This window comes from Pleurodeles waltl, chromosome 6, assembly GCF_031143425.1.
Source record: "Pleurodeles waltl isolate 20211129_DDA chromosome 6, aPleWal1.hap1.20221129, whole genome shotgun sequence".
NCBI classification, from domain to species: domain Eukaryota; kingdom Metazoa; phylum Chordata; class Amphibia; order Caudata; family Salamandridae; genus Pleurodeles; species Pleurodeles waltl.
Genome location: NC_090445.1, coordinates 1542647125 through 1542672977, shown reverse-complemented (window position 1 = coordinate 1542672977; position 25853 = coordinate 1542647125). Strand labels below are relative to the sequence as shown.

The window sequence follows — 25853 nt, the reverse complement described above, 5'->3', positions numbered from 1 at the left end:
GCAGGTGAAGTCAAAAACATTGATCAGTTCTGGTAAGGAGTTCATGTAGAGGTTGAAAAAGGAGATGCCAGCTGACCAGAGCCTTGAGGTACACTTGTTTTTATGCAGTAGGGTTTCGAATGGGCGTATGTATGCCTATGTGTTTTTAAGTCTTCTGAAACAACTTCTGTTAATAAGTTATTGATTTGTGTTGTGACTGGGATGGCTGGTGAAGTTGTTAAAAAAAACATTCTTTTAACATGTGTGGACACTACTTTTGACAAGTCCCTGTAATTTAGTTGGTGATAGTTCTTTAAAGGAGAGCAGATGCTGTGGGAACATTCCCTTGGAGAGGTTTGTTGAAAACTGTCTAGTGCCGTTTCTGTGTTAATTATGAATCCAACATAACTGTTTCGCTTTTGTAACGTGTTGCCAGCTTGTTACAAAATGCCAGCCAAATGAAATAGGTTTTTAAGTGTGAACCTTTTCTGGAGTAACAGGCTGTGCATTTTTTTGCCATTTAGTGGTTTGGTCTGGGGTACACTTCTTAGTCCTCTTTTGCCCTCTTTATTTATTTTTGCTCCTTTGGCACATTTTTGATGGCGACATTCTGAGAGTATTTTTAGAAAATCTTTATTGGGGCATTTTGTGTTGTGGGCTCTGATCCAGTAGTAGATTACTTGTAGTCTTTTAATTGGTGGTAGACACTTTTTACTTGAGGATTGTACGTTTGAGCCAGGTCTGTTGAAGCATTGTGATTTTTTTTGTTTGTTACTCTATTCATCCAAAAGGTCTTTTTATCTCGTTATGTTTTCTCTGGGATTAGTATATCAAAACCTGCATGGAGCCACCCATAGGGGTTTTGAATTGACTTTGTGTCCAGATTTCTAGGAGATAAGCTGTTTCTCTAGGGGCTCCAAAGTCAGCATGTCCCAAGATGAATATGTTCTTGTGGGTAACCAGAGTTTAGCTGGGTGGGTTGGGCATTCTTGTATTGAAATGACAGCCATGTGTTGGTCTGACGAGGTGACCGGAATAATCCTTTGGAACGCATGAGGGTGTGGTTTGCTGAAAATGACATATAAGGTGTGTCCTGCAATGTGTGTGGGTTTGGGATGTATGTGCTCACTAAGCCCAACACTTTTGAATGACTCTTCAGTGCTTATGGCTTTGCGGAAGTGGATTAGAAAAAGCATTACAGCTAAGTAACCTTTTCAAGTACTGCACTTGCCACATAATTCATCATCTCCTGCATAGTTTGCAGATTAAACATAAAATTGTAGTTCAAACGGATCAAAAGTTACCAAATTAAAAAAACAAAACAGCATGGTGCAAAGTTAAACTCTTTTTACCAGAGTATCTTTCAGTTGCTAATTGCTGTGCTTGCATATCAAGTAGGTAGTAATGAGGTGAAACTCTAGACCAGAGAGTATTAAAGAGGACATCCAGTGTAGGGAGAAAGACCACTTATCTTCTCCTTAACGTAAATTGTACTAAGGAATCTGATTGGAAGTAACCAGTGATATCTCACTGTAGACTACACTGTTGCAGTAATCTGAAATGTGACTTTTGTACTGTAGTATTAAGTTAATGTTTGCCTACTAGAAAAATGTTTCTAATCTATTATAATGAACCATGTTTGTTTGTAGCATGGCACAAATACATCTAAAAATGATCAGACTTTTCTTGCTAGGTCATTGCCAGACCACTCCCACTGCCTCCCACTTCCCCCACCTCCCAAACACCTCACCCCACATCGAATGCGATAGGGTTTTTGAAGAATATCATCAAAGATTCTGTGATGGAGAAGCAGGTCCCTGTGGCAAACACTTTGACAGTTTGGCTAGGTTTAATTAATTATGCAATGGAAATGGTTTCCACGTGATCTTCTGCCTTGGGAACCTGTGGTGGAAGCAAGAACATTAAAGGACCACTCATTGTCCATTTTGTCCAGCTTTTCTTTCTTTTGAAAGCAGCTGTGTGACCTTTGCTGATACTGCAGTGTGACTTGTCACACCCACTTTGTTGTCAGTTTGTGCAGGTGGCGATTTGTTGGGCCTTTTTCTACTGTTTCTGGTTGGTTGGACGGCAAGCCCAGCAGATCATGTGACGGATGGCTATTTTAGTTGACACAACATAGCTAAGCTGCGACGAGGAAGGCGTAGCGGTGGGCATTGTCAGCAGTAATTTTAGAACTAAATGAGGTAACTGGATAATTGAACAGCCTCCGTTCCAAATTACCGATTTAGCCCATGAATGAAAAAATGGTTAAGTAGGTTAAGTGAAATGAAACAAGCAGGTGCAATGCAATAAGTCTCACATTTGTTTGAGTTAGAGCTATTGGCATTGTACATTCATAACTGTACCTTTCTTGCCACATAAATTGGTCAACCCTGCCTCATTATTTTGTCTTTTCCTGCCTTTTAATTCCAGTGGCCCTGCATGTAACACACTTCCTTTTTACCTTCTTCCTCTATCTGCAGCAAAAAATGAGTGTTGCCATTTAGCATCCTATTTGAAATCTACCACGCTGATTCCAATATAATCACTTTCATCGCCCCACTGACAGAAGTGCAGTCCCCCATATCTAGAGTTTTTAAACAGTCATAGTGTAATACGGATGTTCAGTTGGCCTGACCTATGGTCATAATTGTATTAAATCTATACAATTGTCATTTAAACCTTTATCAGAAATAAACTTTTGGCATTAGTCTCAAATGCTCAAAATGGGTTCAAGAGGGCGCCATATCAAAATTATAATTTGTAATAAACATAGACATGTAAACATATTGTTAGCCCATAGAGAGCATAACCCCATGGAAAAAAACAGGAGAAAGTAATGCAGTGCTATCATATACGTAACCCCGAGAGGACGTTTGTAGGGCTAGCAGGCCTACCACAACGATATTACAAAAAAGACTTTTAAAACAAAACTTCTCCTAGATGTAAAATAAAAGTTCTAGTTGTGAGAAAGCTTAACAAACATTAAATTGTGGGAAGGGTTATTATTTTGGAGTCCCCACTAACAGTGTGGGGACCCAGAGATTATGTAGACAGAAAGAGAACATTGTGGTCAATGTTTTGAAGGTGGCCTCATTGTCCTAGGATCAACATATGCTGAGTTATGAGCAAATATGTTTTGTAAAAGAAATGCCCTGCAAAGCATTATGGGGCAAGTTTCCGTGCCACAAATACTTTAGTATGCTGATAGGAATGTAATGCTTAGAAAAGCCCCTAGAGGACACCACAATGAAAATAGCATTTATAAGAAAGATGGTCATGTAACTATATAGTTATCTCTAGAGGGCATAACCACACGGAAAGAAAATGGCAATAAATAGTGCAGAGTAACCCTATATGTAGCCCCTAGAGGGCCTAGGTCATTACATATTTTCAGGGGTAGCAAGCCTATAGCAATGATATTACAAACATGGCCCTTCAAACACAAGCTATTCCCAGCTGGAAAACAGAAGTTCCAGCCACAAAAATGCTTAGAAACACACTGAAGGGTGGGAGGGATTATTTTGGGATCCCCACTAACCTTGTCTGGGGACCTAGAGATGACCCAGACAAAGCGCATCGTGATGAGTGTTTTGATAGTGGCATGATTGTCTTAAGATCAGGACAGGCTGCGTTATGGGCAAAAATGTTGTGAAAAAGAATGCTTCAAAGCATTGTGGGTCAAGTTTTCTCAAGTGCAGTTGTAGTATTGGATCTCCTGCTGTGCTGGGAGAGCCGCTTTCACTTTGAGGATTTCTTTTCTATGTAAAGCATTTAACAGTTTCAAGTGTTTTAAGCAGAGAGCCACATTTAACTCGGATTAGGTGAACAATATGACCAGTGCTTCAATACCACGATTGAATTCATGCTGTTGTGCCTGTTCACGCTGTGAGCGCCATGGCGGCCATGCAGCACGAAGGGAGGGGCAAAAAAAAATAGTTTGCCCATGCTGAAGTATACCGGCAATTGTGCAATTATCCATTTAACAGAGGCCATCTGCAAGGTGTGATCAAAACAGCCTCAAGGCAGGACAAATGTAAAGCAATCACCAATTTCATCAAGTGATTTTTTTGTAAGACAAGTCACCGAACGAGTGAAAGTGATGGGCGTGACATGGGCATGGTTAAAAGCCCACAATACTTACAACAGGTGTGAAGCGCTGGCGCGCTCTACCTCAAAAACAGCCTTGCCTTTGACTCTGTATATTAATTGTCTACCGGTTTCAAAGCTTTGAACCATTTTGTACTTCTATTTCAAGGCCTCTATTTAGTGCCACGTCTGCCAGTGTTCCGAGGCACATGCCTTTGGGTCCCCCCCCCCCTTTAGTGACTGTTGTCTGGGGCCTCCTTTTGCAACTGCTAATCTTTGGACGGCGAGCGGGATGTGTTTTGCAATCACATTGAAGAATGCATGTGCTGCATCCCAATAGTAATTCATCAAAACGTCTGAAGTGCTGTGGAAACAGTAATGTACTTTTTCTATTTAATATTACTGCTTTAGCTGCACTACGTGGGAATGTCTTGTTCATGACAGCAAAACTTTTTAAAATGGGGCTCAGCCATCAGATTGCAAGTCATGGACACGTGCGCTTGCTTAAAAGTTAGACCTGCGCTTGCTTCCTTTTTTAAGTGATAGGCAACTTCTATGGGCAATCAGAGGCTTAAAGGCACCTTGTGTAGATTTTCATCTTCATCAGTGCTTACCAATTCTTTTATTTTTTGTTGTTGTTGTGCTAGTGCTGTGCATATGTCAAGGGGCCTCCAATTACGACACCAACCAAGGCTTATGATGTGGCAAATATGAAAAACTGGCACGTAAGAAAAACAAAAATTAACATGAAGCTGTGCTAAACAGGACTGAACATTTTTTATGGCTAATGTTGGCCCTCCTGTCTTGTTTGTCCTACAGTTTACTTCATTTCCAAATAAAAGTTCCACTCCCATGCCTTCAGACGCTTTAGAGAGATGCAGATACCGGATTCGTCTGCACATGCTCTAACTACTACTCAAAAGCATCTTGATTTTGATAGTGTAGAGTCACATTGAGTCACGTTAAGTCACTCTTAGTGACCCCGGTTGGGTCAAGTGAGTTTTAGAGTTTTAACTGCAACAAGCTTGCCTTCCACCTTGACTATTCTCTTTTTAACTTGGAGGTAAACAGCATTTATAATCAGTTTTAGACATAAAATGCTTGGGAGCTAATCACACCTTGTAGCATTGTCTGACGCAAAACATACCTAGAAATCTACTTAGGAAATCAATTTGCTTTTACATTGCAACTGTAGGTTAGGATTGAGGCATGGCACTTCCGGAGCACCGATCAACTAGCAGTCTCTCATTCCCAGTGCCCATGAAGTCCGATTACTAGAGTCAACACAAGCCACACAAACCATTGTCTTCCTGTTCAAATGAGTTGCTTTTCTCATAAAAGGGTTGTAGCTTCTTTAAAAGAGGTGCCCATAGTTGGGCCCTCACAGCAAGTTGGTTGTCAGTTCTTCAATTTTTTGTAAACATTGCATCATGGTCATTTAATCTGTTGCAGCAATAAGCGTCTTAACCCACTGGCTACAATAGAACAGCAATAGTTCATAAACATCATGTTTTAACCCCAAAGTTTCATTAATGAAAACCGCTAGTGTGTTCTTTTCTGGCCTATATGTACATTCTATTCACACCTTACTACACACATTGTTGCCGTTTTTCACCCTCTTACTCCTGATTGGCCTTTCCAGTTAGTTTTGTAACTTATGGAAATTTTTGTGAGTATCGAGGGACTTGATAGTGTCTGACCCACTTGAGTGGAGTTCTCTGTGTTAATGGTGCCTTATGCTCTGCATCTGCAGTCTTTGTGCTTCCTTTCCCTACTTCACAAAAGGGGCAAGATTTCACCTCCCATATGTGGTGCTGTAACTGCGCCCATTATGGCTCGTCCTTTTCTTGGCACTCTTTGGAGCCACTGTTGCATGTTAAGACTGTGCTACTTGAGGGAGAGCCCCAGATGTCACTGTGACCCACAGTGAAGTCACCGATGTGCAGCTGCATCAGACAGGCTCTTGTTTTACTTTTTCTGGTCATATCTGGAGGGTCTGGGTGTAATATTTCATGTGGAGTCCACCACCCTTTCACTTTATGGACATTGAATCATTCTGGCTTCAAAAGTCAGCCTCAGAAAAAGGGAGATATGCTGAAGCCCGAACAGAGCATGGTCATCACAAGCTGCCTGTCTTTGCACTTTGCTCCTGATTTTAATTAGTTCATAGCCTTAAAAAAACGTAATTTTGTAAGGTGTTTTTTTGTTTTTGTTTTTTGTTTTGGAACTCAAGATATGTTACTGTTGACTGTCACCTAGTGTTTTGTGATGCCTCCCCATAAGGTTCATGATGCTGAAACATGCTCTAATCCCACTATTTACATATGGCTTATTTCTGGACTCCAATGGTTTGGATGTACCTTGCACAGTTTTAATGGGTGGTAATAGTTCTGGCAGAATGATGCCCATATGCAAGGTTTGTTGAAGAAAAGGTCATGCTGTTGTCCTTTTGGTTGGACTTGTGAAGTGATGTGTAGAAGTACATGTGGGGAATTTCTGGTCTCTGTGTTGTGATATCAACTTATAAGAAAAAAACACTTTTGTACCAGACTAAATATAAAGGACAGGAGAGGTAGACGGTCATCTCCTTTCACCCTGGCTGCTTTCTTACTTTCGTACTAACTTTCCCACACTTTGCAATTAGAATTGGGACTCATCAGTGGAAAAGGCCAAGTGCAAAATCTTTGCTCAGTGTGGGATCAGTGCGCCTCAGAATCGCAGTCAGTTAAAATCCTTTGTCTTTTCTTTCAGAATTAATGCTGTCTGGTTTCAGGCACTCTTGCTGTGTTTGAAGTTAGCAATTTGGGGTCAATCCCAATTTCTAGCCCCACCCTGGGCATGGACTACTAGGGAACTATCTCGAGTCTATTCCCAGTTTGTGTAGCACTAAAACCATTGTTACTGCACTCAAGGATTAGGTTGTGAATTACTTAGTTTGAATACTGTTTTTAGTATAAAATGGAGCTTTTTGATTCTTAGATGCTGCCTTTATTGTGTCAGTTGAGATGGGTCTAATTGGCAAAGTAAAATATAGATAACAAACGGTTAACTTCTAAGTCACAGTCTGACAGCGCAATGGTAAAGAGTTTGGTGACTCAGCAGCAGCCTGTTCATACTATAGAATGCCTCAGTATTAAAAGAGCCACGGCAATTAAAACTATTGAAAGTGTGTACATTTTAGTGCTGTCCCTCATGTCACAAAAGTCATCAGGATGTGACCAGTTTTAGTTAGTGAAAGTAAGAATTGAAAAAAATAACTTAGCAAGGCACTGTCATGCATTTTAAATGTGCAATTACTTGTATTTCAACCTAGGTGCCTTTTGAATTAAATCAAATGTTAGAGGAATAAAACTGATGTTAAAATGTAACTTAGATGACAGACTAAAAGTGCACATAGAAATAATATCGACTTTTTCCTGTGATATATGAAAGATTGAGTTTGAAAATGTGTGCACAGTGAGAAGCAATTCTGTTCTACTTAATGAAATGTAATAAAGCCATTTTTTCATTTAAATGAAATGTATTATTTATACTGATGAAACATTATGATGAATTTATAAGTTTGAATATTATGTGTTTTACTATACCATATTGAGTACAGAGCTTGCATTTTGTAGCCATGTAAAGTATTGAATTATTTTTTCAAAATGTTAAGTCTTCTTCCAGATTTCGTTCCCATGAGAAGCAGTCTTTTTGTAATAAGTTCATTATTTAAATGTGCAGAGATGAACCCATTTGTCCTTGGAAACATTACATTGCAGAAACAAGGACTGAGGTTGTATATATTTGTTTCATACCTGCTTGGCGTCACCCGGAAAGGAGATGTCCCCATGACATGCCTAGGAAGAGAGCCTTCCAACTGGTCTTGATTGGTAAATGCCTATTCAATGTAACATGAACTGACATATTTGGCAAATCTGAGCAATTCAAGTATCTTGAAATGACAGTGAACATTTGAACTTTGGTCAGTCTGCAGCATTTTCCTGAGCAGTCCCCATCAGACCTTTGCGGCTTGCAGAGGTTATCCTTATACTTGCTAATGTTTTGCTGATGAAGATTCCCTGAGTGCTGAAACCCTGGAGATATATCGTCCTCTCTGCCATTCGCCCTTACCCCTGAAATGTCCCTTTTAGAATTAGTAATTTTTTTATTTAGCCCTTTCTGAAGACTCGTTCCTGAGTTTTTGATATGCTGACATTTACACTTTTTTTTTTTTAATGTGTTTTTTTTTTTCAAACGTATATTCTGCAGTCCACGATTATCTTTTCCCAGATGTTTATTGCCCTTTTTGTATTCTGTCGACATGTTTCTCCCCACACATGTATTTTCCTGGTTTGGTTAGCAGTAGGGTTGACCTGTGCCCAGCCAAAGATTATTGACTCTGCTAAATTTGATTTGACTAATGATTGTAAATTCTGAGCATCATGTGACATCCGTGTCACAGATATTCTTATTGACATTGTGTATTATTCTTCCTGAATGCCTAGTTTTCGTTGTTAGGGTGAATTTATTTTGACGCCTTGGGCAACCCTTGGTGATTATGTACCTTTATAACTTGTTTTTACGCATTGTCTATATGACTCCAGTTTGTGTCCGTAATAAATCTTTTAATTGTATTCCTGATCGGAGTGTTCTTTCTGTGGCCACATTGGTTATAGTGTCTAAATTGTTTGGGCATAGTTCCAGTGTCTGGGTTAGTGAGGATCCCCAAATAATAACCCATCCCACCATTCAGTGTCTTTTTAAGCATTCTCATGGCTGGAACGTTTGTTTTCTAGCTGGGGATAGCTTGTGTTTTAAGGGCCTTCTTTGTAATATTGCTGTAGGCATGTTACCACTGAAAATATATCATCCACTATGCCCTCTAGCGGCTTCATATGTGGTTACTCTGCATTAATTATAGCCATTTTCTTTTTGTACTATTTAATGCACTTTCTTTAATGTGGTTATTCCCTCTAGGGGCTAACTTTAGACGTACATGACCATGTTTCTTACGAATGCTGTTTCATTTGTGGTGTCCTCTAGGGGGCTGTTCCAAGCATTGCCATCATATCAACATATTAAAATATTGGTGGCATGGGAACTTGTACCGTAATGCTTTGCAGGGCATTATTTTTAGAAAACATTTTTGATCATAACTCAGCCTGTGGTGGTCCTAGGACAATGGACCTTCAAAACATTGACCACAATATGCTCTTTCTGTCTATATAATCTCTGGGTCCCTATGCTGTTAGTGGTGACTCCAAAATAATAACCCCTCCCACCATTCAGCAGTGTATTTTAAGCTTTTTCATGGCTAGAACATTTGTTTTGTAGCTAGGAAAAGTTTGGATTTAAAGGCCTTGTTTGTAATATTACAGTAGGCCTGTTAGCCCTAGAAAAGTTGTCTAGAGTCTAATTGTATGGTTATAGTGCATTACATCCTCATGGGGTTATGCCCTCTAGGGTCTAACAATAGGGTAACATCACCATGTTTCTTACTGTTTATAGCGTTACAGTCTAATTCCAAAAGTTTATTTCTGATAAAGGTTTAAATGAAAATTGTATATGTTTTAATAATCTCTCCTTATTACAATTATGACCATAATTCAGGTTAATTTAACATCCTTTTTACTTATTATAGTTATTCATGCTCTAGTGGTGTTTCTTTCTTTACAGAGGTAGCCAGAGCAATCAGTTCCTCAGTGAGTACTGCTGTTAGTGTCCCAGTATGTATTTGGAGCAGTATCTCTAATTCTGATCATGACAGTGTATTATTTTATAGCAGCTTGAAATCTTAGCTCTATTACTTGAATATTGAATGAGAGGTTTTCATAATCTCCATGTCCTATTCCTTGCGTTTGTGTCCGCAAGCCGAGGCGTAACCAGGTGTGTGCATGTTAGAGACTGCTATGACATCTCTTTGTTGGTGAGCCAGGTGAGTGTGGATCTGTCTAGTGTGTTTTGTAAGACTGTTGATATTTCCTGTGAGGATCATCAATCCCTTATTAAATTCTGCAAGTGTTCATAATTCCTTCCCTAAGAAGCTGTCCTGACCATGACTTGATGCATAAAGTGTTAATATCATGGTCATTTCTCCTTTCGGTGTGGCATTGCTAAAAGTTTCTTGTGTGGAGTGAGGGAGTAGAGTGTCAGAGAGTGGAGTAGAGTACAGTGGTTCAGTGGCAGAGGGTTGTGCCGTGGATTGAAGTATAGTGGGGTGTATTGAAGTATAGTGGGGTGGATTGGTGTGTAGTGGGGTGGATTGGTGTGTAGTGGGGTGGATTGGTGTGTAGTGGGGTGGATTGGTGTGTAGTGGGGTGGATTGGTGTGTAGTGGGGTTGTGTAGTGGGGTGGATTGAATTAATTAGGGTGGATTGGAGTATAGTGTATTGAAACAGACTGAGGGGGATTGCATTGGCGTGGATTGGAGTGGGATGATTAGATTGGATCAGTACAGGTGGATTGGAATGAAGTGATAGGACTAGGGTGGGGTCGATTGGGGTGGGCTGGATGGATTGGAGTGGGGTAGATTGAACGGGGGTTGACTGGATTGAATTAATGGTGGAGTGGGGAGCGGCAGATTGAAGTGAGGTGGATTGGAGAGGAGCACTGTGGATTGGACCTTTTTCAGGGCACTAGAAGTTAAAAAGAACAAAATAGTACTTCAGTCTCATCTGGAGCAGTGGATTGGCTCTGATTTAAGTTGAATCAATTGGTGCTTGGTCCCCGCTCCATTGACAAGAATGGAAATGATGATATGCTAGCCGTGACGAACTGCGAGGCTGTAAAGAGTGCCAGGCAAGAGAGCAAACGATAAGCAACAGGCGGGCTCAAAGCCCTTTTCTAAATACAAAGTGTTACGCAAGCGATATGCATGCCCTAGCACATTCTATCACCGGGTTGATCCTAAAAAGGACAATGAAACAACTAAGCCATTGGAGGCTCTATAATACAGAAGATCATTAAGGAGGGGAGAACACATAGCCCGAAGACCCACAGACAGATAGTCTTTCTTACTGGGGCAGCAACCACAATGCAGCTCACACCAAACCGCTCAGCAGACCACGTACCAACAGTGGCATCATCCAGCTAGACAGACCTTTTGTGCTAGAGGAAGGGGAAGAGGACAAGCTCTTCAAGGAGGAAGAGCAACAAGCAAATGACTTGCTTTTCAACACCAGCCCCGCATAACAGCAGTGGGAGACAGAATAAAAAAATTACCCACAGGAGTGGGAAAAAAAATCTCCTCAGACATATGCCAGTGAACCAAAGGCACAAAAAACTCAGATTTATTTTAGACAAGTTGCATTACCAATTCATAGTACTGCCCTTCAGCATAAAATCAGCACCACAAGCCTTCACAAAGTGCCTCTCTACAGACGGAGCACACATACAAATACAGGGTTATCCATGTCTACCCATACATTGACGACTGTACCTTTACTATCCTGTCAAACAAAAATGTAGTGTTATCACTGCTTGAATTATCCATGTGACAATGTCTGGGTATCTCACTAGACCACAAAAAATCGTCACCACAACGGGAACAGGGAAAGCTGTTTTTGGAAGCGACACTAAACTCAAGGACAGACCAGCATATCCTAAACCGAAGAGGGTTCTGTTATGTGGTTCCTACTTTGGTAACTGGACTGCGTATTTGGGACGGCAGAATGGCAAAACGTGCAAGACTGAGTCTGTCGGCGCAATTCGTAACTGCCAGCCTAACTCTTGGCTACCTCACTGTGCCTCACCCAAACCTACCTGGGTAAAAGGGAATTATGGCAACCTGAACATGACACCCGACTCCGCAAGGAAGCCATGGAAACAGATCATACCCCTTTTGTACTATTACACATGCATGCCAAGACAAAATGATGCAAAATAAGTTTTCAGTACATTTATTGAAACAGTAGCAGTCTAGCTTATAGAGTGAGCTGCAATATTTAGGTTGATGAAACAAAGCTAGATAATCAGCATTACGAACATGGTAAAGAAGATGAACAATCCAACCATGATGTATGTGGTTCTTGATGTACTAGAGGTTCCTACCTAATGCTATGTCTATTCTGAGGGCATAGTGTTTGTAGCCTTCTGCCTGTCTTGATCTGATGGACAAGTCCCAGCCCCATACCTGTAATGAGTGTCCAGAATTAGCCTGTGGTGCAGATGGCAATCCTCTCTGGGAGTTGACAGATCAGCGCCAGCCAAGCTGCATGTCACACAGCGCGTGCCGCAGGATAATCGTGGCCGGTTTGCCCTCTGACCTCATTGGGTCAGTGCACTTTTTATATAATAAACCATACCACATTGGAAATATAGTTCTGATGCAATGTTGTGTCTAAGTGATAGAAGCTGTCTCCAGAATGGGCCACGCAAGCTAGGTTATCATGTACCGCATTCCAAAGCCTTGGACAGAAAGTACTGATTATATGTTGTGCAGAACAAAGTTATTCTCCTTGAGCAAACCAGCCCAAGAGATACGGAAATGGACAATACCATGGAAGATTACACTGCAAGCAGTTCACCTTTCAGGAAAACAAAATAGACAGGCGGGCAGACTAAGCAAACAAGAAAGCAGCTTCTACAAATGGGAACTAAGACAGACACTTGAGAAAATATTCAGGGCCTGGGGAAGACCAGAAATAGACCTGTTCGCAACAGCAAAGAACACAAAATGCCAACGCTTCACCTCAAGGTTTCAGCACTACCTATTAGAGGGGAATGCTCGGTCAATAAACTGGTCAGGGAGATTTGCTTACACCTTTCCTCCAATACCCCTAATCCTGAAGATGCTGGAAAAGGCCAAGAACCAGTGACTCATCTCATCCTCATTGCACCACGATGAATTAGACAAACCTGGTCATCTGACCTACTAGGGCCAAATAATGAATCAGGGGTGTGGAATTTATTAAAATATCTACTTGTCCAGGGGACAGGTTGCTTCTCAAATCTACTTGTCCTGTAAAAAGATCTACTTGTCCCTTTGGTGCCATGTAGTGTGGCGCCAAATTATGGCAGCAATCTCATTATGTAAGAGCTCTGATAATAGCCTCTCTGATTATGCCAGGGCTACTACCACAGTAGGGCTTGAATACTTGCAGTTTCAATCCCTGCTGTAGCAATTTCCTTATTTTGCCACCTTTCTGCAGATCTGCATACTGGGGCTGGAGGAAGCAGTAAGCAATAGTTCCAGGGCTGGAATGCCTTTGAGTCTGCAAACCTACTAACCTGCATGTTTTAAAGATTTTCACCAGCTTCTCTCTAATATTTTCCCATAATAAGAAAGGTTGGACATTTACTCCTGACAATAGCAGAATTAGAACTTCTTCCAGGGTTGGGAAGAAAGTGGCTGGAGGGAAAATTAACTTGCAAATGCTCAATAGATTTTCACATGAGCAAATCTACACATGCGTATTTACCCATGCTAAAATTCACAAATATTTTATAGGGGTACACATATACCATGGGTGCACTTTGTGACTTTCTTTAAGAATTTGGGGCCACATGTAGGTAGGTTCCGATTTGCGACCCGCAAATTGCGAGTCAGAGCGACTCGCAAATCCGAATGTAGGATGGTGTCCCTGACACCATCTGTGATTCGCAAGGGCTTCGCAAATGCCCACCTCATGAATAATCATGAGGTGGGTCGCAATTTGCGACCCCCTTGCGAATGGCGGCCCTCACAGGGATGGTGGCCTGCTGGAGACAGCAGGACACCATGTCTGTGACTGCTTTTCAATAAAGCATTTTTTTTTTTTTTTTTTCCTAAAAAGAAAACGAGATGCATTACAAAAACGAAAAATTAAACGTTTTCGTTTCATTTTTTCAGAGCAGGCAGTGGTCCACAGGACCACTGCCTGCTCTGAATTTTTTTTTACAGTGACCTTCACAATGGGGAAGGGGTCCCATGGGGACCCCTTTCCTTTTGCAAAAGTGTTAGCACCCATTTGAAATGGGTGCAAACTGCGATTGGTTTGCTCCCGCGTTCGCAAAACAATTCTGCATTGCACTGCGAGTCGCAATTAGGAAGGGAACACCCCTTCCTAATTGCGAGTCGCAAACCCGTTTTGCGATTCGGTAACCAGGTTACCGAATCACAAAACTGGGTTTGTGCATCGCAATGTGCTTTTTGCACGTCGCAAACAGCGAAAGTCGCTGTTTGCGACACACAAAAAGCTACCTACATGTGGGTCTTGGTCCCTAATTAGGTCTGGTGTTAACAAAGACATTTTGTTTTTTATTAAACTTCTATTTCTCTCTCTTTCGGCTGGCTTTACTGTGAGTGATCGCATTCTGCTCTTCAACAAGGAGCATATTGGCACACAAAGTAGTTTTGTTCAGTGTCAGGAACTACAGTGGCAATCAGTGACGTAACGAAACTGGAGGGTGCCCCTTTGCAAAGAACATGGAGGAGCCCCCTCTCCAGACTCACTCAGGGCAGGTGCTGTGCTGAAGGGGCCCCCTGGAGGGCGGCTGCGGGGTCTTTGTTATGCCACTGGTGGCAACGTGTGCTTTTAGAGTTCAAAAACGTTTTGGGGGGGTTTTGCCAGTGTTTGTTACAATGTTGAGGGCCTGGTAGCTCCTACAACAATAAAGTGTTACAAAAGCCATGTCAAAACAAGACACGCATTGATGAAACTAAAAGACATAAAAATATGTCAGATCAGTTGGCTTTGTCAGTGTTTGTTTATTTTCATGCTTCCCATAATCGTGTTGAAAATGGTTATACTGATTTTCCATTAGAAATATTTTTGGGAAATACTAGCATGCATCAAAACATTTTACTAAATGACACTTCATTTGCATCTAATCAGAGAGCATTCTGGGAGCATTATACTTAGCCTCATGGCCTAAACTTTTCAAACATGTGTTTACACGTTTTATTTTTTGTACTGGAACCAACGTCAGTAGTGAAGTGTGACCTTAAAACATTTATTTACAGCACTCACCCTAATAATGAAGGCTTTCAAATAATGAACCATAAATACAAGTTCGAACAGCATTATCTTTTGGAAACACATTACCTCAACTGCAGAGAGTTCCACTCCCTGTAAACAAGCAGCCAAAGGGTTTGTGCTGAAGAGGGTTGGGCCTATTTGTCCCAAGGACAAAGTAAACATAAAAACTTGTTGCCCTTGACCCCAAACAAGATGTCCCGGGCGGCGAGCGATAGGAATTCCACATCCCTGAATGAATGTAGAACAGGATCTTCTAACAATACAGGAGAGGGAGAGGGTACTACCCTGAGCTAGCAACACTCAGCCTTGCGGCCTGGCTCCTGAACATTTAGAATTTGGACCCCTCAGACTTCTGCCTAGAACAATGGAAATTGAACCCCTCGGACTTCTGCCTAGAACAATGGAAATCCTGAAGGAAGCAAGAAGTGCTACTACATGAAACTGTAATAGAGCAAAATGGGGAAGATGCATTCACTGATGCACAAACAACAGATATTTGGAGGCAAGGACAAGAGAGAAAACTGAGTTAATGTACCTCACTCATCTGTTAAATACTAGGCTAAAAATCTATCCATCCGTAAAGGTAGACCTGACAGCTACAGTAACATACACCAGAGGCACTTCAGGTAAGAGCTTGTTCACATCCCCAGTGGTGAAGAGATTCTTAAAAGGGTCAAAAAGAATTGCCCCACCAAGATAATTTCCAGCCCCATTGTTGAAGCTAAATACTGTGCTAATGCAGTTAATTACAAAGTCCTTCAAACCTATCCACAAAACTAATTTAAAATCATCAATGCTCAAGACAGTGTTCCTAATTGCAATCACATCGCTATGCAGAGTAAGGTAATTGCAAGCATTATCTATTCAGGATCTATACCTGCAATCACACAATGTCAAGATGGTCCTCAGAACTAACCCCCATCTTATGCCAGAGGTGATAATCCAGTTTCATGTTAACCAAGCTGTTCAGCTACCACCTTTCTTCAAAGAATTGAAGACACAGACAGAAAGGTCCCTACATGCATTGAATGTAAGGAGTGCTTTAATGTACTATCTGCAAGAGACAAAAAGGCGTCACAAAATCTATCTGTTGTGTGTCAAAGCAACCGGGGTTCAGAAATATCCAAGGGAACAATTTCAAGATGGATTGTGGAAACAATAAAGACTTGCTATTCTAGGGCAGGAATAACACTGTCCACACGACCAAGAGCCTATTCAGCATGGAAAGAGGGTGCAACACTAACAGTCCTAGTAAATACACCAATGGAGGCAATCTTCACAGCAGCAACATGGGCCTCACCACACACTTTTGCAAAACGTGGTTATCCAGATGAATGAGGAGCACAGGTGGGACAAAGAGTACTTCATCACCTGTTGGCTAAAACCTCCACATTTCATGCCAGCCATCCCATAGGCGGGGATACCGCTACATCATCTAATACACAACGTGTGAATCCACAAAAGGACTTGTGCTTCAAAAGCTAATCGCTGCTTAGCAGTTGGAGTGGTTTTGCAGCTTAGTTTTCTGGACTCACATGCAACCCACCCACCTCCCTGGCAATGAAAAGGAAAAAGACTATTCCAGACCCAACCATTAGATGGTGGAATAATGCAAGTGAATCCAGAAAATCTTCAAGCTGCAAAACTACTCCTACTGGTAAGTAACTAACTCGGGCATTATAAGTCACCTTGCTCCTCTAGGCCATGAGAAGTTTGGGCTGCTTATTCCTGTTTTTTCCATTCTATGTCTAGCGATTGTATCAGATGTCCGGTACAGCCCGAACCTATGGTCTCTCCTCTCTGGGCTCCCCGCATCATCTTTGGGTCATGCACTGCGAAAACCTGTGTCGACGCAACCAATTTGGAGTTCTCGTGGCTCCTCTCAGCAGTCTGTTGTCCTGGTGATTGCTACCGCCACCCCGGTTTTGGTAGCAAATGAATGTATGCAGTCTGGGGGACAAGAGTGGGGTGGGTTAAATGATTCTGCTGTGCTCTTCTGAGTCTGTTCTGGACAGGTGGCGGCTGGGCTCTATAAGCTTGCATCAGTCATGTTGGGTCGCTAGCCTTGCCATTCCCACAGATCTAACAATTTGATAAGTCTCTCAGCCCACTTCGGTGGAGTCACAACCTTCACTGCCTTTTAATATTTCAGCGCTCGACCATATAAAATCACCATTGCTTGCGTATTAATTTCTAATAGCATGACTGCAATCGTGCATCTACGCTGTACTATTTCATTTTTTTAAAATGTCTCTTTATTGGTGTTCTTATGGAATACATCAATAAACAAAGGTTCAGTGATCAATTATCCATGCACCATTCTGCTTGCTAACTTTTCTCTTGGTTACCATTGGGCTGTATAACTGAATCCAAGGCCCTGCTTTTTTTCTTCAGGACAAAATTGCTACTTTATTTTGTTGGCCTTTTATTTAGTGTGCTTTGTTATAATTATGCTCTGTTATACGTTATTGAGTTGTACACCCAGTCCAAATGTGTTTCAGAGAGTCATCTCCATCTTCAGGGCCAAACAATGAGCAACATCTTTTATTTCAATTGGTTTCGCAGTTGCAAAACTTGTGATGATATGGTGCTTTACTGTTTTTCAATAGCAACAACAGCCTTTCATGATACAAAGTTGCCGTGTGCCTGTGCATCCCCACTCTGCATGATTGATTGCCACCCTTTGAGCCCGTTTTTGTTTTTAAGAGACTTTTTTATCGTATTAATAAAATACTTATATTTTAAAAATATTATGAGTGTGGAATGTAGTTATTATTGCCACTCCCCAAACAAAACCTTTTGTTTGGCTTACTTAATGTGTATACCAGGTGGATTTCAGGTATTCTTTGGGTGGAGATCTGGCCTTTCTCTCTGTCCACCGTTTCCCAGAGAGTTGGGTGGTGCAAGCTCCATTATGCACAGTGCAAGAACAAAGTGCTTTTCTGACAGCCCCGTCAGATATAGAGTCCATGAAACTAGACGTGGTGGGTACAAAAGTGTTTTGGTCTTGGCAGGTAGTTTAGTGTTTATGTGGATGAAGGCTGCTTGCCAGCTATACCCATGCATTGTGGGACATAGCAGCCATGGCGGTTTGAAGCCTCCCATAACACCTTGCAGAAGCAGTGAAAGGTGGACAGGCTGCTTTCACACAGATCATTGGGTCAAACCTGAATACCATGGATTCTGTAGCCAGAGCCATGAGTTGTTGGAAGCATACATACATACATGCGTGCTTATGCTGACTGGTTTCTCTGGTGATGTAAAGACATTGCTAAGGTGCATAATCGTAGCCCTTAGATGGGACATGCTTGTTTCGAAACAAGGATGATTTTACCTTGGAGAAGTTCAGGGTGGGTTGAGCTATATCTATATCCATCCCCATCCCAGGACTAAAAGAAATAGTTTATTTTATGGCTTATCCAAGGAGTTCACCTTTTGACATTGGTAGCCCGCTTATCCGACACAGTAGCTAAATCAACTTCTGTAACAATACAGGAGCTAATGGAAGGGAATATCAAGCCCAGCAGCCATCCTGCTCATCCCCAACACACTGAAATCTGTTTTAACTTCCCCTTTAAAAAAAATCATGTGTGGCTGGTTAGATGAAGTGTGTCTGGTTTCTGCAGGCCCGGAGCACTATAACCTCAGACTAGGCTAACCTTGCAAATAATAGAAAGGGGCTGTCCTCTGCCCTTCAAACAAAGTCCCTGTCGGACCCTTTAGTTTCAGGATCCCTTGTGTTAATTCCTTGACCTCAAGAAGGATGACAGTCTGTGTATGATGCTGGTCCTCAGGCTGTTGTGGTTTTACCAGCACAAGGAAAGTTCAACATACTGTCCCTGGCTCAGGTACTTTGGCGTTAGAAGTTTAAGACTGGATGGGGTTAATTGACTTGCAGTAGGCAAATTTCCAGTTACTATTTCAATCACAGAGGAGGTACCTACGGTTCTTGGTAGGATCCAGACACTCCTAGTTTGCAGTCAACTGGTTCTGGCTAATGTTGCCTACTGGGTGGTGTTTAGGGGGAAAGCAGTGGTTGCGTTGCATGTTTGAAAGTCACGAGCCTTTGTGCTTCTGTACCTCTACAATTGGTGCATAAGGGGTGCTTACTGCCACTTATGTTGGACCATCTGCAGGCAACAGTGTCCTTGTTTTTCAACTTAGGGTTTTCCATCAATGTACCCAAGTATCGGATAGAGCCCTCTGAGCACCTCTTATTCACTGGGCTGTATTGGACACATCATCCTGGAGAGTCCCTCCGCCTCAGAGGTTCGGGATGGGATTCTTATGTTTCAGGAGGGATCTCAGATTCCAGTCTTAATAGTTTTTCTGCCTGCTAGTTCTCCAGGCTTCTTACATACTACTGGTCATGTACACATGCTGGTACATGAGGCCTGTCGTGGTGCATTAGTTGGCAGTAATTCCAACATAGGGGTGACCTGTTGTACACTATAAGAACTCTTGGGACATTGCTGCAGATTAGTGCTGAAGAGCAGCCGAGGAGCAAATTTCGCAAGGGATGATGTTTCACACTCTTCCGAACAGTGATCACAGTAGTGTTGGACGCATCGACGCATGAGCTGAGTGTGTACATGGAGGAACTGGAGATAAGAGGCCTTTGGTCTCTAGAGGAGCAGGTCTTTAACATTAATCTGCTCGAACTGTGAGCAACTCATCTGGTCCTCAAGACGATTCTGTTTGCCCTTCATGCTTAGCCTTTGCAAATCATAACTGAAAACACAACTGTGATGTGGGATGCCAAGAAGCAGAGGTATCAGGGGTCTCATCTCCTCTCTCAGGAAACTCTGTGTATGGAATCTGAATGTCAGGCATCTTCCAAGCTCGCTGAAAATCAGAATAAACAGCCTGATTCAGCGTGATCTTCCCAACCAAGCGTAATCTCTTCACCCTGAGGTCGTTCAGGGCATATTTGCCCAGTGGAGCGCCCATTAGATGGACCATCTCCTCACTCACTAGAATGCTCACTTCCCACAGTATATGTTGCAGGGTCTGTGGGGAACTAGTTTTGGCTAAAGTGGAGTTTTCCAGTACCCTATGTATTTCTTTTCATACCCTGGCTTTTTGACTTTAGAGGAAATATATCCAGGACTTGGCTGAAATCATTCTGAGTGTGATGGATTAGTCAAAGAGGATGTCCTATGCAGATCTCCTGAAACTCAGCTTGTGTTCACTGCTTTATCTACCTCTGTGAGTGGACCTTCTTATCCATTTAAAGGGTATAGCTCTGCATTGCAACCTCCCAAGCCCCCCCCCCAGTCATGCCTAGAGATTAGGACACTAAGCAACATCCGACTGTCCCTGGAGATGGTCAATATCATATTGTCAGGTTGTCACCCCTCCACTAAATCAATTTACTCAGGAATTTTAGAATCTGTTGATCACATGGTGTTGTGTGGAGCAGAAAATGAATTGGCTGATAGTATTGTGTTTGAGGGCTTATGTTTTTGATATGGTGCTGGCCCAACAGGTTTGTGCTGAGGACACCGTAAAAAAGCTACATTGTAGCCTGGTCTGCATTAATCTGCTTTTAAATTAGCCTCCCTTGTTCATATTCTTGATTGTGATCAGATTTGTAAAGCAACTCGCCAACATGTTTCTTCTACACTCTTTGTGATGCTCCTTTAGGATCTGGACCATTTGTTATTGATGGGGAGCTCCATTTTAATCCTTTCCCACTTGTGAGTTATGTTTACTAATATTTAAACTGGGTTTCTTGTGGCCCTTACTTAGGTGAAAATCGTTGTGAGTTGCAGGTGCTGTGCGCACATCCAATGATTAATCTGCTGTTCTTGTACCAGCCTTCAGTGGTGTGGAACAAAATTGACAGAAACTGATGTCAGTGTGTTGGGGGGTGTGGCTGCGATAATGTCACACCTGTGCAGTTATTCGGTGCCAGCATGGAGCAGGTGCCAATTACTAGCTGAAGAGAGCTAAGAGAAGTTTCTTGATCCAGGCTGGCTCCAAGAGACGTTCAGGAAGTGCTAAATCTGCAGGTACACTGTCCACCAGAAAGATCATTACAGAAGGTAAGTACTTTTTTTTGTTGTTGTTTTTTCTTCATCGCCATCCTGCTCCTTATGGAAATCTGCAGTGTTATCCAAATTTGTTGGGCAACGCTGTAAACACAGTAGCTTCTGCTAACATAGGCTGTTAGTAACTATATCCATGTACTATGCTGGAACAGATTAAGACTTCATTAGCACTTTTCATGCAATTTTTACAATTGCATGACTCAACTTGGTCACCCACGTATGGCACAGTTATTATTCAGGGATACTGATCTAAGTTAATTATGCTCTTAATGTGTTGCAGTTATGGCCTTCCGCCACATCATACTCCGCCCACGCCCAGAGCACATTGATTGTGTACTGTTTACTGCCTTCATATTAGCTTTGCGTAAGACACTAATTACATCCCAGTTTAATATCCCCAAAAGTAGCCTAATGAAACTGTGCTGCCGACAGTTCCATGAAGAGACTGAGATGTAGCAGTTAGCAGCCAATGCCCCGACTGTATACTTGGCCATTCCTCTGGGAGAGGGCAGAAGTACTTGCTGTCAGCTCACACAACATCTAAAACAGACCGGTATCTGGTCTCAAATGTGGGCTATTGCCCTGGGTCAACTGCAACTGCTTTTTTGGAGGAGAGTGAAACACTGAAGAGGATAGTTGGTCAGAAGCACAGTTTATATTTATTGCTTTTTTTAATAGCAAAGCAACTCCCTAGGGGGAACTTGAATGCTGTTATTACATAATTCAGTCAAACAAGTAGTGCAACACACATTTCGGTTCTCTTACTAAATTATTCAGAGTTATTGAAAAGTGGTAGGATTGACATAACTCACATGACATTTCTTTCTACAAAATTAATGTATGAATTGTGCCTTTTAGGTTTGCTGAGGGTGCCTCTAATGGTTTTGGCGTCAGTCTAAAAGACTAGAGTGTGTGATTTGAGGTATTGTGTTTTCTGCATGGAGAAGAGAAATAAAAGGGGCTTATTGTGTTTTCTTTGAGACTGGTTAAATGGGGATTCAAGAGGGATAACCTTTAATATCACTAGTATTTGAAAATGGTTGTAGAAGGAACAACTTCTTGATCAGGGAGACTATGATGCCGTGGGAGTTTCAAGCTCTAGCATCTTACTTCACTGGAGAATTTTGACACCTTGAAAAGAAGATAACATTTCTTCAGAGAAATGTCGTGGTAAGCCTTTATTAACATCTCTGTGGACTCCAGCTAAGTCTTTGCAATCTGGGAAATGTAGTTCTAAAATTAAAACGTACCTATTATTCAGTTCTGTGGGTCCCTAGGGACCCTTTTAATATGACATCATTGATAGTGGATGCTCTCTAGAATAATAGTATTGTTATCAGCAATGCTATTATTATTTTTTTTGCTATTTTGTATCCCACATGCCATTAGTGGGTAACCCTAGCTGGCAGTCTATAAGACAAATGTCCTCATTTCCACGATCATATTGTAGACCTAAGTATTAGCTGATCTGATTTACAGTGGGACATTTTGTAAGTAGTAGATTGAAGTGACTGAGTCTCTATGCTTCAGAGTTTTATTTGGTAAATGTTTCTGTGTGTCCTTGTAATTCACAGTGAGATACTATTGGATGTGAGCTACTTTGGTGTCAATCTTGTCTGCCCCTTGGTTGAATTTGTGCCTGAGTGAACATAGACAAAAACTAGCAGGTATTCCGATTGTTTTTTTATAGTTTCGACGTCTACTTGGCCATTTCCAAATAAATGTGGTATGGTGTGTTTTAGGTCTGTAGAGGTGTTGGTGTTACATAGGACAGTGTATAATGGGCAAGTGAAGTTTTGTGCCTAGTGTCATTCATCGGGTTTGATATGATCTGAGCAGCGCCAGATCTTCTTCTTGAAAAAGATCTTACAGCACCACATTCACCCCAGTGGTTGCCAATAAAGAATCTTCCCTTTTTAGAGAGAGTACTGAACCAGAGTAATTTCCCAGTTAAATGCATGATGTTGCAGGATGTAAACGGAGTATTTTTCCAATGCACAATTCAGTTTTTAATGTTGTTATTGATAAATGGAGGGGGGTGAAACGGCAACGCGATCTAAACCTAGAAAGAAAACCGCTACAAAAATAGTGGTATCCTTTATCAGAGTTGCAGGCAAATACATGTTGGCCTATACTTGCGTGGGTCCAACTGGAAAGAGGCTGTCTTGTGGCACTGTTGGTAAGTAAGTCTGTGAATGGGCAGGCCCTATTGTGTTCAGGTACCATGGCCTTCTGCGACAGACTGGAAGCAATGTATCCAAAGCTATTTTGAATAATTCCTCCTGTTTGTGCTGCTCTTTGATCTGTCCTGTATGACTGACTTGGGTTTATCTTTTTTCCCCTCTTTAGAGAGTTTTGAGGTGACTGTCACCAAAGAAGGTGATGAAGGGCTTTTTCTATCCCTTTTTTGACTATTATTAACCCACTAACTTTGTTTATGAAATGGGGAATCAGCACTCAAACAGAAGATCCTGTCATGCTCTCACCCCATTTTATGCTCCCAATTTCTTTATATTTTCAAGTTGACCTTGATTAAAAATTGTTATGTGACCAAACCCCTTGGTTAGAAATACTAGTCCTCAGACATCCATTTGAGTGGTTTCTTTCTCCACACTTCTGTGGAAAACGAAAATGTGAGATGCATGTTGCGAGTTCAGTGTGTATGTTGGTGTTTGAACTTTTTCACTGCAACCCCTCAGCAGGGTTCACAGCACTTGGCTTGCACCAAATGTGCATTCCTTCCTACCTATCTTCCTTCCAAGAATATGAACTCTAAATTGAATATAATCTTCCAGTAGGAAATTATTGTAAACTATTTCAGCAATTAGTTTAACAGCGCCTCGTTTCATAGCTGTGGAACATGCCCCTGCGCACACCATGAGGAGCATTCAAGTGGTTAGCTCTCATGCATAACACTAGTGTGAGTAAAGAAGACTTCGCTATTTCTTGCAACCAACAATCTCTCAATCAGTGGGAAACTGAATCACCTCAGCAGGAAGTCTTTGCTCCTTCCTGCTGCCAAAGAGTATACTTCCTACTGCTCCGAGAGCTGGGGTAAACCACTCTGTAACTCGGTGTCTGGCTTGAACTACTAGTGCCTTGGGAAGGAGGCATGTCGGAGAAAAGACCCCCGATCTCTCCACTAAATATTTAGCTATGCTTTTATGTAGAGTGGCTATGTTTTTGCAGGCGGCATAGTTACTGTGGAGCAGGTTGACAGGCTTTTCTGCTTAATCCTAGAGTGCCTGAGAGTGGTCCTAGGTTAGCAGTTTCTGTAGTGGTCGTCTTCCTTGGCTAGTATTTTATATTTGATCTTTTTTGATGGTGTATATATGTTGTATTAGAATAAGATGTGTCCCTTTAAAGACCACAGGACTCCCACTAGGCTTTGGATTGCAGACTCCACGTCCCTAGCTCAGTCACGGATTTGGTGACTTATCACCGCTGCCCTTTAAAAATGAAACTGTCCCAGTCACTGTTGAAGCACTAGTAGCTTCAGAGATTATTCTCAGTCTTGAGTGTCTCTCTCGCAGCAAGTCCCTCTTCTCAGTGTGAGAAATAGGTCACTCTTTGCTCATGTGATTGTATGATCTGACCATTTTAGAGCTTGTTGGAATCGGCTTTACTTTAATTATTTCCTGCAGAATTGATTTGCATAGCCTTTCCACCATGTTTGAAGGCTCAAATACCTTTTGAGAATCTTCTTGCTTCAGGTATTCCTATTTTTCCCGCTCAGAAAATACTTAAAGTTTGTACTCTGTTAGGGTTTTTTTTTTTTTTTTTTAAGTGGCGGTGCATTGTCTCAGTGACTAGACTCAACATCCTGCTTTTGCACATCAACTATCATGATATAGATTGAAGTGCTGCTTTTACCCAGGTTACTGCTGCCTCCTTAAAAAGAAAAAAAAATCTCCAGCTTCATTCTCTGTATTAATCTTGCCGATCACGTGAGGTGCACCTGTTTTCATTGTGTCCTGGTTTGGATAATTTCCCAATAAAGCCGCAGGGAAGAATTGTTTTGACACAGATATATGCTGCTTGCTTGAATCACAGCAATAATTCAAATGTACTTTGTAGGCTTTCGCAGTTTACTCTTTTTTTCCCAATGATCCTTGGTTTTCTGTTGCATACTTATAACTGCATATTCCTGACCTTGTCAGTTTCCCCAGGGTCAAGACTGGATTTGTTAAACTCAAAAGTAGCATTCCTCCTGTGCACCGTGTGAGTTTGCATCTAAGCAGTTCCGCTCTGGAGTGATGAACAGAGCTTGCATATAAGCACCACCTAAGATCAGTTCCTTTCTTTCAGCACCTTCAGACACAGATCTGGAGCTCTGCTCTTTCTTTATTTACCATGTGAAGGGATTTTCTCAAAACTTTCCATTGCGCAAGAAACATGCGGTCTCCTAAAATGACAGGATTTAAACTTTGCAGCAACTGTTGCAAGCAAATGACTTACATATGTCCACAAGGGGTTCCTCTGCTGCTTGGGTTCAACTCACAACTTCAAGTCTGTGAGGACTGCACTCAGATTAATCCAAAGCCCATCCAAGAACCAAAAAAAAATAAGTCTACAGGTCTGCTTGGTAGAGCCCTGGAAGACCATGCTCTCGAAGTCGCTTTTGAGGCAGATCTTACTCACGTGTGAAGTTTTGTAAAAAAATAAAACACGAGAAGTCCAAACTGCTCTTTACTGAAAGTTGTGCGCTCCAGAGAAGATATGAAGGTGTCACTTTACCTTCAGGTATCACTCCTGTTCAACAAAGCAGAAGATTCCATCTTTGGTCCCGATA

General features: G+C 41.7%; 1 protein-coding gene across 4 annotated transcripts in view; it reads left to right on the top strand.

Annotated features, from left to right (window-relative positions):
* The window catches only part of CLSTN1 (calsyntenin 1), a 392368-nt gene that overhangs the window by 113582 nt on the left and 252933 nt on the right, over positions 1 to 25853 (top strand). For 2 of the 4 annotated variants that reach the window (XM_069241166.1, XM_069241168.1), the window contains exon 3: positions 23411 to 23440. The exons of the other annotated variants lie outside the window; for them this stretch is intronic. In XM_069241166.1, the coding sequence (XP_069097267.1) occupies positions 23411 to 23440 (30 nt within the window). The remainder of the gene's footprint in view (positions 1 to 23410; positions 23441 to 25853) is intronic. 4 annotated transcript variants of the gene reach the window in all.